Below are 12,644 nucleotides of genomic sequence, written 5' to 3'. Positions count from 1 at the left end.
TAACCCTAACCCTAACCCTAACCCTAACCCTAACCCTAACCCTAACCCTAACCCTAACCCTAACCCTAACCCTAACCCTAACCCTAACCCTAACCCTAACCCTAACCCTAACCCTAACCCTAACCCTAACCCTAACCCTAACCCAAACCCAAACTTCCTAAAACGGAAGTGCAAGCTTGGCAAGGCGTCAGCAACACACAAAGTACACCATCTTTAAAAATCGATATTAAATGGGCAAAACATGCGGTGACGGAGCGGACTGCTGGTCCTTACTCAGCTCTACAAGCAGAATCGAATAGTATATAGTTTGTATAGGTGCACTATATTTGGGGGGGTAACCCTAAGCCCTAAAGTGGTGAAGGAAACCCTAATCCCATTTTACATAAAGGAGACTGAACCCCTGGTCTACTAAGTAAAAGGACCGTTTCCACGTATGGTATACTGAGGAAAAATCGATTGTACTCGAGTTGCGCCGGGACTTTTTCTAGCAACTCTTTATTTTTTGAATGTAATTTTAATTTAAAAGAACCTGTGGAATAGAGAGGAAATCTCTTGTGGTTGTTAGTAATATAACCTATGTAGGCGACGAGGTACGGAGGACCCTGTCTTCGTTGCTCCTCGTAGTGCTGTAGAGCAGCGGTTGTGCTTACTCTCGTTTCTTTCTGCCCTTTCTCGAGGACCCTCGGAGTAGACGGGGGATTGTTTTAGTGGCTGGACAGTATGACCCACGGCGGAGAGACGTGGAAAAGAACTGTTTGTCTTGTTGGTAGGTTGACAGGGGGGCCTGTCCGAGCTGATCTACCCCAGCCTCTTCCCCAGGTTATCGCCGATCCTGCTTTGCGGTTTTTGTTTCCAGGCCCATGATGTACTCGCTCAGCCCAGCAATCTTATTACGCTGCAAGCCGAGAGGGCCTTGCTTCTTGTGCAGTGCGAAGTACAGCATATACTTTGGGATTAATTCCCCTTACCTGGAATCAAATAATACAGTTCTCTACCCCCATACCTAGGCAAGGCACTTTGGACTGAGAGAAGCATACCTAGGTAGCTCAAACGCGCCCAATCTTGTGTGAAGTGACAGGACTTGTTCTTTGTTTATCTGGTTGGTTATAAGAGAGCGCCATTTCCTAGAAGCAGTTCCATTACCCGATGAAGTACCCGGTCATTCGGGTCATCCCGGACACTTCGCAACTCCACCAAAACTTTGTGCCGCTAACAGCCTTACGTACCCACTCATCACTGGGCTGGAGTTGGGTTGTCCGGGATCGAGAACCGAGATCAAGAAGTCCTCCGCGTGAGAAACTGCGGTGAAGCTCCGCTTTGGAACTTCATCTGCCGCTAAACCTTGGGTGAATGTGTTGTTCCATGGAGAAGTGATCACTTACTGGTGGATGACATGAACAACGGCATCACAGACTCAATAGTCGACCGCCACATTCCCGGTTGCATGGGAATCAGTCCCGTTTATGGCTTACAGCTGAGGTCTTTTCCAGTCCCCGATTGACATCCAAGCGGTCAAGTCGGTGTTGGCTACGGAGCTGATGCTGTTTGTGTAAACCCAACGTTGGCCACGACAGGTTCAGCTGAGAAAAGGCCCAATGAGTTGCTGGGGCTAAGGTGCGATCGAATCCTGATCGAACCCAACTTGGCCGATCTCTTCCATACTTGGGGCGACAAGCAACCACAGTACCGGGGTGTTGCATCTCCCAGCCGCGGTCGAGCATCAGTGGGCTGGACAACCGCCCGGTGCAAGAATCAAGCTTGAGGGAGTTTCTTGTTGTATTAAAGGGCTTCGATTGCAACGTGGGACAGTCAACCCCGGTCCCTTTGTGTTCTGTGTCTTCGCGTCACCAAAGACCAAGGACGTCCAACAGTCAACGACACCATGCGTTCGCCGGCTCTCATCAGCCTCCTCGGCGGGCTGGCCAGCACCGCCTCTGCCACCAACATCTCGCCCTGTCAGAGGCTCAGAACGGGAGTTTGCCTCGCTCCCGAGGTTTTCGATTACCGCAAGCGGGACCTCTCCGATGCTGCCCAGGACACCAGTGCTGCCCGTGTGTTCCGCCGCGAGAATGCTCAATGCGGAGGGGAGGAGGTCTGCGGGGGCAACGTCCCTACGGAAGTCCACCTTGAGACCCAGACCATTCCTTTGGTTTGCGGGGGAAAGAAAACCGACCACACCGTCAAGCTCCGCTACGAAGAGTGCCCGGCCTCCGCTGCCTCCGATGGAAAGTGCCTCTTTCTCGACATTCAGGGCACTGAGCTCGAGGAGCCCCAGCTTCAAATCTCGCTCGGCCCCTTCTCCGCAGTTCCCGAGTTCGGGTGGAACGAGTTTTGCACGGGCACCCAGTGCGTCATTCCCGAGGCCTCCATAATCGAGTACCTGCAGCTCTGGGACCTGTGGGAATTCTGCGAGTTACAACCATTCTATGGTGTGCTGCAAGGCAAGGTCAATGGTGAGACTTGCTATGCCGGCTCCGAGGCCCTCGCTGCCCCTTCCACCAAGAAGGTCAAGCGCACCAAGTGCAAGCCAGACCCTGACCCCGAGCCTATCATCGCGGAGCGGCAGTTCACCCTCGCCTTCACCTGCTCGAGGACTCCGGAGGAGTGCTGCTGCTGCGAGGACATCCCTCCCCCGCAGCCCGTCAAGTACTGCTACTCCAGCGGCTGGGTTGCCCAGGCGGACGGACCTGGCATGGGCGAGATCAGGGAGCTCGGCTGCACCGAGAAACTTGGCACGTACCAGTTCATCCCGACGGAGCGGACGGGACAGAGCGTCTACATCCAGACGTACAAGGAGCTTCCTGGCGGCACTGGCGGCATCGAGTCCTACGACTTCATCGGCTATGGGTGGCTCAACGTCGCTAGACCACCTGAGGGCTACAACTACACTTGCACGACGGTAATCTTTGCTGCCACCTCCTTGAACCACTTCCTCACCGTCAACCGCGTGCGCATGCACGTCAGCTGCGAGGACCCCGTCACCAGCCTCGGCGAGCGCTGCGCTGATGTGGATGCCTTCCCCATTCTCTCCCCCTGCTCTGGCGCCTCGAACGTTTTCCAATTCCAATCCTGCGACATGCCGTTCTGCCCGAATGGCTACTATGTCACAGTCCAGGCCGACCTTACTGAAGGGTATCTCGAGGGGGAGGATCCAGTCTGCGCCGAGCCTGTCTGCCAGGCAGAACCGGAGGAGTAGGCGGGGTCAGGGCGATTGCGAGGGCGGAACTCTGATATGGTCTTCATGTTGTGGGTACCTGAACGAGGAACGCGCGGCGGTGGCGAGTGTTTGTATGTGAGAGCGCTTGCAAGTAGATACCTGATATGATGTTGAATGCTACAAAATCGTTCCGTTTCTATGTCCCCATGAAGTGGCTTGACGTAACTGGGTAGTATTCCCCTTTTGGACTGGAATATATCGCTGTTCTGCTGGGGTTAGGGTTAAATAGGTTATGAAGATTTAGGGTTAGGGTTTAGCCTCTTTATATCTCTCTCCTAGGTCTTATATACTGTATCTTCTAATAGAGGCCTGGTTTGGCACTAGCCGCAATCTTTGTTATTTGGTGGCTGCTCGAGCTTCCAATTCCCTTCAACCCCTAGTCAATCGATCATTTATATCTTTGGAATTCTAGGCGAGTTGGTACCTGTGACATCTTTGCTTGGCGACATCCTGGAACTAGGGAGCCAACAGCTCGGATCGTGATGATCGTCCCGGGTTGTGAAGATCAGCGGGTCTGGATCAGTGGATCTTAAGTGATCGACAGAGACTGGGATTGTTGAAACCTCCATCACACAACGAAGATGTCCGTGCACAACCCCCAATCCGCCAGCCGAGCCCTGCACCGTTGCTTCATGTGTAAGTAGCCAAGCCACCAAATCCCATGTCTCTTACATGTCTTTTACAGTGGAATGTGCGGGAGATGGTGAGGGCCAGGCACTAGCTCACATCTGATGCAATAAGAGTCCTAGACTGTCGGAATCACGGAGTGAATCGCAGTTTTCTGACCTGTTGTCTTTGTCCTGGCATCTCTTTCCCGACATTGGTGAGTAAAGGTGTGGAGTAGAAGTACAGCTCCCTGTGTTTGGGGTGCATGTGTTTAAAACTGCATAAGCGCTGTCAAGACCCTCTCGATGTAATCCCCGATTTCCTCTTCGATGCTGCTTTCGGGTCATCTGATGGCAGTTCTCTCAACCCACTAACAGCACTTGCTACCAATTTCCTTCGGCCTTGGCACGCATCTGGCATGAACCAAGTCATGAGGCCGAGGGGTGTAACACTCCCCAGAGATGATCACCAAACCCACGAAGATCTCGGACCACTCCTCGACGGCGTCTTCTGGTCGCTGACGATATTGGCGTTGGTGTTCCTCTTGCTGAGGTTGTACAGCAAGCTAAGTCGACGACGTGCGCTGTGGTTGGACGATTATTTCCTTATTGTTGCCTGGGTATGTATACGCCGAAATCTCGCGTTGTCGTTGACGTATGAACATGCATGATGCTAATTCACATCTTCTCAAGATCTCACTATTGGTGTCAGCCGCTACCACATCAGTGTGTGTCAGCCTTGACTACGGCAAAAATGTCTGGGACATGAACCCCGAGAATTTCCCCAAAATGCCTTTTGTGGCTGTTTTTGCGGGGTTCTTCTCTGTGCTTGCTGCTGCGTTAAGCAAAACATCGTTCGGCCTAACATTGATTCGTGTCTGTCGGGGCTGGGTTCGAGGACTGGTTTGGTTCATCATTCTCACCGTGAACGCTATTCTTGGAACCGCCATGCTCTTCATGTGGACCAAATGCCGCCCGGTTGAGAAGATTTGGGACGACACCGTCGAGGGCTGGTGCGTCGATCCTAACAAGATCGTCGTCTTGTTCCAATGGTCAGCTGGTAAGTTCCTTGCTATCCATGGATTTGGTTCACAGGCTCACGAATCATGTTCAGGCTGGTCTGGCTGTGCCGATGTCCTGCTAGCCATGGTGCCTTGGACCGTGATCCTCGGAGCGAGGCAGACTCTCAACATCAAGGAGAGAATTGGCGTTGCAATCGCGATGAGCATGGGAGTTGTGTAAGTCAAATACTCACTTCGGCTAACGGTGGCATTCACTGACCAACATCACCTGCAGAGCAAGCATTGCTTCGTTTGTCAAGATGGCAATGCTCCCAAACTTGACAGGATCAGCAGGTGTGTAGATGCCGATACACAAACAATGCTCGCCAGCTAACCTTGACCAGTTGACAGCGTCTCTGTGACGATTTGGGGGTGTGCTGAAGGTGCCATTACCATCATGGCGGCCTCAGTTCCAGTTCTCCGGATCTTGTTCCAAAAAGGGAACAACAGCACCCAGACAAAGCTTGCCATGAACACTGAGCGAAGTTTGAACAACGCCACGAGCCTGGAAACACTCTCAACTCGGACAAATGATGCTGCAAAAGTGGATGGGTACCGTGAAAACAGCAGACTGAGCATTGCCGAGTCTCATGTTGGTGGTTGTCCCCATTTCAGAGGACAATCACAACGTTGTCCTGAGTGTCGGGGTAGTGAGGAACATGGGTCTCCGAACTCATAACGTGTTGTTAATAGAACCAAATAATTGCCCGTACAAACCAGTTTGCATAGTGGCTTGGGCATTCCCCATCTTGGCCTGTTGTCCTGCCTCTTCATCTCAATTATCTCTGCTTCCACATCACTCATTTTCTCATCTTTCTCGCACATTTACATCACGCACACACAAGATTGTCGCAGTCTTTCAACCATCTGCATGCCAAGCTTGAGGATATTTATTGCTTCAGTCCCAACCGTGAGCCGAGGCCAATGCGACAAAGCAAAGGCACAACTAGTCGTGAGGACAAAGGCCTCGAATCTCCCAGAATAATACTGTCTATGAAGGCAACATATCTGGGAAAGTCCGGCACAAGATCTCAAGCACCAACCGTCATCAGGGCTCGACCAAGCGAACCACTGCTTGACCTCGCGAGAGTTCCACTCCGACTGCTCCTTCAGAGTTCCAACGGCAGCTTGAACAACCGAATGGCATTTTCCCGCGCCACCATCCTTTTTTGATCGTCGGGAAGATCAACAGTCAACCACCAGTACTGTGCCTCGGCGATCTTGTCATAAGGGTAGTCTGCACTGCGGTCAGCGATTATCGTCGACGTCCAGGGATTGAACATAAAACAGCATACCGATGGAGTACAAGCACCGTTCTGGGCCGATCTGGTCAATGCAAAACTTCAGGGCAGGCGTGTTGAAGCTGCCGGAGGTGGTGATGGAGATATTCTCGGTGAGGTAATGCGTGAAATCGTGCTTGGGGGACAGTGTTTCTCCTTTGGCCCGTTTATTGTACCAATGGTCGGCACGCCAGAGGTTGAACGGTATCCTGAAAAATCATTAGAACTTGGCTGGGCTCGGATCATGGCTGACGTCACGTAACTTACCCTTCTCCCAGATGGCCCACAACAACTTGAAGATTAGGGAACTCGTCAAACACGCCGCTTGAGATAAGGGCATAGAGGTGCATGCTGAGGTCGAGGTGGAATTGCACCGCTGCACCCAGGAGATGCTTTCGATCCCCATACTTTGTCCCTGATACGAGCTCGCGGGCTGGTGGGTAGCGAGGGTGGAAGTACACCGGCACATCCAGCTCCTGAATGGATTTCCAAAAGAGCCTAAACTCTGGAGTATCGTAGTACTTCTTGCCCTCGTCGTTGCCACCCTCTGCCACGACCTGATAGTCATTCAGCATGATGCCGAACATCCCCAGCTCCTTCACGGCGCGTGTGGCCTCTGCAATGGCGTCCTCTGCATTGTGCATTGAGACAGCCGCAAGGGCACCGAATCGGGCAGGATTCCGAGCAACTTGAGCTGCAAGCCAGTCGTTTGCCTCGGAGGCGAGAGTTCGTGCTTTGGCTGGGTCCAGCTCGCCTTGAGCCCCAGGAGAAGCCAGGGAGAGCAGCATGTACTCGACCCCATGAGCGTCCATTTGCGTCAATCGCTCATTGTGGATGTCCAGGAGCCGTTCGGTTAAGGCTTTGGTTGCAGAGGTTGCGGAGGAGTCGGATAACTGCCCCGAGAAGAAGAGGGGCGCAGACTCAGCGATCCATGAGAGACCGGCGGGGTTGAGGACGGCCTCCCCGATGGCGATGGTGCCTTTGGTCGTCTTCGAAACCATGGTGGTAAATGTTGACATGTCTTCACATTTCTGATGAAATCTTGCAGTTGATGGCACGCCGAGTATTTATGTTGGAGATGATCCAATATCCTGTTCTGCGTGGTGGGATTTGCCGGGGGGACGAAATGACATGAGGTAGGCCGGTTGTCCGGGATGCCAAGGCGGATGGCGGACGGATCCGCTGGGTGTCAAGCCTGGGGTTCGGTAGTTTTCCTCTAGCTCAGGGGATGGTTCAGGGGACGGTCCCAGCTGTTCGGCTACACTTATTAGTACTATGAGTTGACTTAACCGGCGGAGCTGGTATTAAGACTCATTGAAGATTTGAAGATACACAATACGTCTTCTTGTATGGCATGAAACTTTGAATGCCAGGGCGATTTCAGCCAAATGCTCAAAAATGTTGTGTAGCCAATGCCCCTGACAAGATTATCAACGTGCGGAGTACACTGCGCAATACAAGTGAGAGCCAAACCTATTCCCAAAATCAGCCTCAACGGCCATTCCCACAAGAAGCAAAGTCCTGTGTGATGATCACCCCCACGGCGATGGAGCGCTCGCCTGATGTCCATGTGTTGTGGATGTGGAGACATACTTTGTTTACTGCTCTCAGGGGGGTTGGTGGCGTGATCGTAATGGACCACGAGCTAGTGTAAAGCTCGTACCCGGAACCGCGCAACAATCCCACGCTTCCGATCGGATAAGGGATGCGACGTGACTGGAATCACCATCCGTTCGATGTCTGTATTTACTACCTAATTCTGATCTCCGATGAGAATCGGCGCGTGTTGTGTTGACATTCCCATCCATAGCTACTTAGCGTCCCCACCTTGACATGCGGAAGGTTCCCGGCCTGTTGGGTAGCCTTCTGGTGACATCTGTCGGTGTTGCACCAAATCCGGTCTGCTCTCAGCCATTCTCAAACAACATTGACGGCTGGGGACGACAGGCTGCCAACCCAGGAGTTTTATCGCAGCTATCTATCAAGACGAAGCTGTGATAGGAATGGGGCCAATGGGCAGCAATTTGATATCCTCGAAAAGCTCCGGATGCGTCACCTTCTGTAAGGTCTCTTCAAACATATCCTCCGCATACTTCTCCGCATCAAAACGGTGAATCCAGTCTTCGCGCGGAAACGCGATGCTCTTTGGGTCTTTAGCGACCTTTTCCCAGTCTGTCTTGTGCCATCTGTCTCGTGTACTCTCGCCTGTTTTTTGGACTGCCCTGACGCGGTCATATCTAATTGGAGTCAGCAGGAAGACATTAACCGGATGTCTGAGAAAATGGGTGCGTACCGAAGTTCTTGATGCACCCGCACGGCTGCCTGCACATTTTCCTTGCCCGCCCTTTTCAGGCAGACGGCGATCGTGACACCATCCTCCATGGCTTGTGTCGCCCCTTGAGCACTGGTCGGAAGGAATGGGTGTGCCGCATCTCCTAGCAAGAGAATTCGAGCATGCTTGCTGACCCATGTAGGGAGGGGATCCCGATAAACAAGTTTCCAGTCCACGAGGTGCGGTGTCTTCTCGACGATCGCCTTGCAGGTTGGATCCCAGCCCTCCAAGACTTTGTAGACGTCCTCGAGCTTTCCAGGGAACGACCATGACTCATCGATGTCATGCTCGTCGCGGTGGGTCAACACCCAACAGCAGTCTTTACCACCTTTGAGGGTGCTGAATAGAAAGTGAACGTCGGGGCCAATCCAGCCGTTGAACGTGTCTCCATTGATGCAAAACTCTCGAGTGCGAGGATCTTGAATCATATCTTCGTTGGAAAACCTGCGGATATGTTAGACTGCAAACGACAAGCAAACAGCCCCGTAGTAGAAACCACTAAAGAGGCCTCATACCATGCACGCCAAACTGCGTAACCGCTGCTCTTTGGCTTGTCCACATAGCCAAGTACTAACTCCCTGGCCTTGGACCGGACGCCGTCTGCGCCAATGACAAGATCGGCAACCACCCGCTCGCCATTTTTCAGGATGATTCCGGCCTTGTCATCATCCTCAAAGTACTGGTCCACATGGTGTCCCAGATGGATGGGAATTCCAAGGTCGTCCTTGGCGTAGTTGAACACGACCTGGTGAAGTTCACCCCGATGGCCATTGAGGACAGGTGCTTCGGGGTCCTGCGGGGCGGATGGCTGGTGGTACACTACCTCACCAGTGTTCCACTTGTGAATGCGAAATCCATAGCTTGAAAGGTCAATGCAGAGTTCCTTGAGGCGGCGGGCAATCCTGCCATTATCCCATCGATGATAAATGCGGCCTGCGTTGGCGCCGAAGGAGATGATGTCGCCGAGGGTTTTGAGCTCTGGAAAACTCTCGTATATCTCGACATCGTGGCCTTGTCTGTGACATTCGATTGCGGCAGTAAGACCACCGAAACCGGCGCCGACCACAATGACCTTGATGCCGGTTTTGGGTGCTGACATTTTCACGTGGAACGACGTGAATCGGTTTGCCTGGAGGTGACGTTGACTGATGACTTTGCCAAAGCTCCAAGCCAAGTACGTACTCCGTTCTGATGAAGGTTACTATGCTGAGCACAACTAGGGAAGCTCACCATTCGCCCCAACCTATGTATATCAAATGAACCTGCGGGATTGTTCCTGGGTGCCGACATGGATGTCTCCCCACACTCCACGATCCGGGAGAGGGGCGCCGGGCCAAAATGCCGGATCCCGCGTGCCATTGCTCCGGATGGTTCAGTGCTGAGTCCTTCAGTCGGGCATGGTTAGGGTAACATCAGCCTATTCTGGGCCGTTAAAGCACAATCCATATTTCTTCTCATTTGCCGTATATGGCTGATGGACGCTGAACATGCCGTCGATGCGGGGAAAACGACTCTTCCACTCCATGACATCCCTGGACGCGCCCGGAATGGGTCACGCCTCAAACCGCATGGAGGGGGTCGTGGAAGTCGTTTTCCGCTCCAGAGTGAAGGGTTAGGGTTACTTCCTTGTCTCAAGCAGGAGCTTCCGCAGACAACCACAGAGAAGGGAACTGACCAAGAGTGTTTCCAGCATCACAACAACATAAGGTAAGCTGTTGAAAGGTAAGAAGTGACAGTCAACTAAATATTACGCTGACTTTGAAGCTAACACAACACTCCACCAGTAAGAACGCTTCAAATAATGTGTTTTCTGTCCTTGTCAAACACTCGGGGTACCGAGCTCTGGAAGAAGTGATCGTAATCACGAGGATGTATCGATCACAGACGGTATGTCACGTTGACAACTCTGATTAAGTAACCTGCGAGCAGCCATACGTTAAATAAGGGCATTACCCCTTGATCCGTACAATCTTGATGTTTCCATGTTCGTCGAGAACCGGCTCCTCGGCGACCTTCTTCTTCTGTTGCTGATAAAAAGTGCTCAGCTTGTACTTGCTCTCTCCATCGTGAACCTTGAGGTCGTTCAGCGCCTGTTCTCCTTCTCTTACAATCGTATTACGGATCTCCTCCGTCCGTGGGGAAATGTCGCATCGGAACGGTTGGGGTCGCATGTTGAGTCCATTTGTGAAGGCAAAGATGTCCACTTTAACATCCCGTCCGGTTTGAGGGTCTTTAGCCTTGCGAATGTCGAATGCCCAGAGTAAGCGGGCGACGGTGATCCAGGTGCCCTGTTCCGCCAGAGCCTGGCCGCTGCAGACTCTACGACCCCAGCCGAAACTCATATATCCCCTCTCACCGGGGAATGGACGGTTATGGTCATTCCCCTCGAGGAAACGCTCTGGGTAAAATCGGTCTGGCTCCGGAAAGTCGCGCTCATTGTGATGGATCGCCCAGACGTTGCCCTGTACCCATGACCCTTCGGGAATCAGCCAGCCATTGTACGTGTCATCTTGCGTCGGCGAGTGAGGTTGGCCGCCAATGATAGCCACGCTGCGCCACCGAAACACCTCCTTGACAAAGGCGTTCACGTACGGCAGGTTTGGGGAGTCGTCCCAGTGTGGTGAGCGGTTGGGACCGATGACGCGATCAATCTCGGCCTGTGCTTGTTTCATCGGTTCTGGAAAGGCGCAACAGGCAAGAATAAAAGTGACTAAAGTGCTGGACGATGTGTCTGCTCCGGCACCGAAGAGGTTCCCCGTGAGTGATGACAACTCTGCAGCCGGGAGCTTGTATTTCTGGCCCTCTTCAAACAACGTCTTTACGTATGGCGTAGGCATGGATGCTTGCTCTGAGGGTGACCGTTGGGAATATTGTTCAAGAGCCTCCTCGGCAAGCGTATAGAAGAAGTAATGACCTCCCTTTTGGCTTCTTACATTAACGCCTTTGAACCACGGCATGAAGCGAGGGAATCTAGCAAGAACTGATGAACTGTCAGATGTCTAGGTTGTAGAACAATGAATGATCAAGCCTTACCTGGGAATGTTTCCATCAGCATCGGAAACGACTTTCCAGGGACATTGAGGTCGGCTGCGAGTTGCATCAATGCAATGACCTCAGTGATGATAGGGTCGTTGTAGCTTGCTACTCGCCGGCCGAAGGCGATGATAGACACCACACTCGTCGCATAACGCTCGAGGTGCTTGACGTAGTGCTTCGGCTCCTTGAGGAAGTCGTATGCCAAGACCTTGCTTTCGTTGTTTTGAACTTCCCGGTAACCACGTACAGACTGGACGCCAACCCCGAGATGCATGAGTTTTCGATGGATCCTCCAATGTTCCCGCTCTTGTTGGTTTCGAACACGCATGGTAACAAGACTGGACTGGCCGGAGCCCAGCTCGCCGAACACAACCATCCTGGGTCGGGAACTGTAAATTTGGGCTTTTTTTTCCAATATTTCGTGGGCGCACCAAGCATCGTTAATCCAAATAGTTGGGTTCCTATCCTGAGTCAGTACCGTTGCCGTGGACATCACCATACATCCGACGAAAGAGCCTGTTCACCTCCCAATCCAGAATGTAATCAGAGGCGTTCTGTATTTCTTGGACAGTTCCTCGAAGTATATCCACGGCTTTTTGTCTGGAAGAGAAAAGGTGTTGCCGACGATGGGCCATGGCATGGGTCCAGGGGGCATTCGCGCCCGCAGATAAAGCATGAAGGCATAGTCCGCAAGGAGTGCTGCAACCGCAAGAAAGAGGAGACCAGAGAGGAAAGCCGTAAGGGTTACATCGCGGACAGCGCTTTGGATTTTTGCCAAAGCAAAACTTTCGAGAAGCGTTTCTGTGAGCATTGCTGGTGAGGGGGTCTTGGTTCAAACCATCAGGCTGAGACACAGGGACGAATGCAGGCTGAGGGAATGCTGAAAGCATGCGGTTGAAGGTCACTTGATGGATCTTAGCCTCAAGGTCGTGGATGTCAATCCGGGGTAAGAAGCCGATTGAATCACGGACTTGGACGGATAACCCCTCAGCAGACATGACGGGGGTCTATGCAGGCTCGGCCCTTGTGCTCTCATTTTTGTATGTGTTCGGGGGTAAATTTATCTCCCGCATCCGGGTTCCCGGCAGCGGTCGAGGTTGCTCATCAAGTTCG

At 52.5% G+C, this 12,644-nt stretch overlaps 5 protein-coding genes across 5 annotated transcripts; 2 read left to right on the top strand and 3 right to left on the bottom strand.

Annotated features, from left to right (window-relative positions):
- Positions 1-1,882: 1,882 nt before the first annotated feature.
- On the top strand, positions 1,883-3,196 carry VTJ04DRAFT_10483 (uncharacterized protein; the record flags this gene model as incomplete). The annotated part of the gene is made up of 1 exon (XM_069358227.1): positions 1,883-3,196. The coding sequence occupies one exon, from the start codon at positions 1,883-1,885 to the stop codon at positions 3,194-3,196; it is 1,314 nt and encodes a 437-aa protein (XP_069215217.1).
- A 1,574-nt stretch (positions 3,197-4,770) lies between these two features.
- On the top strand, positions 4,771-5,612 carry VTJ04DRAFT_10482 (uncharacterized protein; the record flags this gene model as incomplete). Its single annotated transcript, XM_069358226.1, has 5 exons — positions 4,771-4,882; positions 4,937-5,060; positions 5,119-5,177; positions 5,228-5,475; positions 5,577-5,612. 5 exons carry the CDS (start codon positions 4,771-4,773, stop codon positions 5,610-5,612), a joined length of 579 nt encoding a protein of 192 aa, XP_069215216.1.
- A 380-nt stretch (positions 5,613-5,992) lies between these two features.
- VTJ04DRAFT_10481 (uncharacterized protein) lies at positions 5,993-7,164 on the bottom strand (the record flags this gene model as incomplete). The annotated part of the gene is made up of 3 exons (XM_069358225.1): positions 5,993-6,120; positions 6,179-6,372; positions 6,431-7,164. 3 exons carry the CDS (start codon positions 7,162-7,164, stop codon positions 5,993-5,995), a joined length of 1,056 nt encoding a protein of 351 aa, XP_069215215.1.
- Positions 7,165-8,144: 980 nt separating this feature from the next.
- On the bottom strand, positions 8,145-9,594 carry VTJ04DRAFT_10480 (uncharacterized protein; the record flags this gene model as incomplete). Its single annotated transcript, XM_069358224.1, has 3 exons — positions 8,145-8,400; positions 8,457-8,939; positions 9,011-9,594. The coding sequence occupies 3 exons, from the start codon at positions 9,592-9,594 to the stop codon at positions 8,145-8,147; spliced, it is 1,323 nt and encodes a 440-aa protein (XP_069215214.1).
- Positions 9,595-10,444: 850 nt separating this feature from the next.
- Positions 10,445-12,342, bottom strand: VTJ04DRAFT_10479 (uncharacterized protein; the record flags this gene model as incomplete). Its single annotated transcript, XM_069358222.1, has 3 exons — positions 10,445-11,475; positions 11,529-11,992; positions 12,056-12,342. The coding sequence occupies 3 exons, from the start codon at positions 12,340-12,342 to the stop codon at positions 10,445-10,447; spliced, it is 1,782 nt and encodes a 593-aa protein (XP_069215213.1).
- Positions 12,343-12,644: the final 302 nt, after the last annotated feature.

Source organism: Mycothermus thermophilus (genome assembly GCF_041956435.1).
Source record: "Mycothermus thermophilus strain CBS 625.91 unplaced genomic scaffold VTJ04scaffold_7, whole genome shotgun sequence".
Lineage (NCBI taxonomy): Eukaryota > Fungi > Ascomycota > Sordariomycetes > Sordariales > Chaetomiaceae > Mycothermus > Mycothermus thermophilus.
This window is presented reverse-complemented; position numbering and strand designations above follow the sequence as displayed.